At 46.4% G+C, this 1,545-nt stretch overlaps 1 protein-coding gene across 1 annotated transcript; it reads right to left on the bottom strand.

The window, feature by feature from the left end:
• Positions 1-28: 28 nt before the first annotated feature.
• LOC104916015 (T-complex protein 1 subunit delta-like) lies at positions 29-1,539 on the bottom strand (the record flags this gene model as incomplete). The annotated part of the gene is made up of 4 exons (XM_010726985.2): positions 1,410-1,539; positions 991-1,043; positions 624-713; positions 29-160 (listed from the first exon to the last, which is right to left on the bottom strand). Coding segments are annotated over exons 1-4 (393 nt in total), but the record flags the coding sequence as incomplete, so codon positions are not given.
• Positions 1,540-1,545: the final 6 nt, after the last annotated feature.

Consider the following 1,545-nt stretch of genomic DNA (forward strand, 5'->3'; position numbering starts at 1 on the left):
TATATAATATATATAAAAATATAATAATAAAGCATATAAAAATATGCTTGCCTTTCTGAAGAAGTCTGGAACAGGCATCCAGAAGAGCTCCGGCAATGACAACAACAGATGTAGTACCATCCCCAGCTTCAATATCTTGTGCTTTTGACAGCTCTACCAACTAAATGATGAGTTATAAAAGAGTTTAAATATAATGCTACTTAACTGAAAACTCTGACAATTACAAAAAAAAAACAACAACAACAAGAGAAATAGTAAAGAACAGCACTACCAGAAGTACCCACAGTACCAGGACTTATCTCTTCTAATTTGCAGCTTCTCATCCACTGGCTGAAGCAATAACAAAAGCCTCCAACAAAATAAAAGCCACAGAAATCAAGCAGCTTTTCTTCCAAGCTAAGAGGGAGCTGATCTCACCTATCTAACAAGTGAATCTTTCCCCTTTCCTTTAGAAGGGTCCCAGAATGCTCATTTCCATTTCAACCAAATCGAAGAGGGCTACATTTATAATTTCTGACAAGCCCGGACTACTGTATCCTAGGGCCATCAGACCATCAATGTTCTTTTGTCCCAGAAATGAACCTCTAACGTATCACTGTGCAAGCAACGGAAGAAGACTTTACCATTTTGGCTGCAGGGTGCAAAACCTGCATTTGTTTCAGGATAGTAGCACCATCGTTAGTGATTGTCACGTCTCCTTTAGCATCCTGAATCTGAGAGAGAAAAGAAACAACAACACTGACTGGTAACTACAAACGTTTATCTTGATGTTCAGTGTCAGACAGCTACAAATAACCCCGTCAGGAAAACTTAGATAAGTATTTAATCTACGCTTTACTACAAATAAATAACATCAGATCATAAAAACAAGGAATATTTTAAACCTGGAAAAGCAGCTTAAGACAAAAGAGCAGGTCGACTTGATTTACATAAGACACTGCAGTTTCTTCAGCAATCTCACCGCCTTCGTATTTTCAGTAAAAGGTTTACCATTTTATCCATTCCTTTTGGTCCAAGGCTTGTTCTGATAGCATCAGCGACAGCTGGAAAAAGAAGAACGGCACTTGCAAGCTGGTCTCAAGAGCTACAGCCACTCATACTCGATTCTGAGCAGCGTCTCCCACTCCGAAGCAGCCCCCGCCCCGTTTCACCACCATCGAGTCATTCTCAACAGCAGCGCAGTGATAATAAAACATGCCAATTTCGCAGCTTTTCTCCGAAGCGGGTACAACCTCCCTTTTTACCGCAGTAGGAGCGAACAGCTCGTGCCTTAACCCGCCGAGGGCTCGCATCGGCCGCCCAGCACAGCCTCCACCCCGCGGGTTTTCTCCCCCGAGCGCCACGGCCCCGGGAGCAGCCCGGAACGCTCCCTGCACGCAGCGCCGGGGCCCCGCCGGCCTTCGCCTCACCTTTGCCGGCGGAGATGTTGCTGAAGCGGATCTGCGAGGGCTTGTCCCGGTCCTGGTACGTGCCCTTGGCCCGATTCCCGGCGCCGCCGTGGGTTTTGGGTCCCGCGTTCTCCGGCATCGTCGCTCGCCGCCGACA

The sequence above is a fragment of the Meleagris gallopavo genome, unplaced genomic scaffold, assembly GCF_000146605.3.
Source record: "Meleagris gallopavo isolate NT-WF06-2002-E0010 breed Aviagen turkey brand Nicholas breeding stock unplaced genomic scaffold, Turkey_5.1 ChrUn_random_7180001865687, whole genome shotgun sequence".
In the NCBI taxonomy this organism is placed as follows: domain Eukaryota; kingdom Metazoa; phylum Chordata; class Aves; order Galliformes; family Phasianidae; genus Meleagris; species Meleagris gallopavo.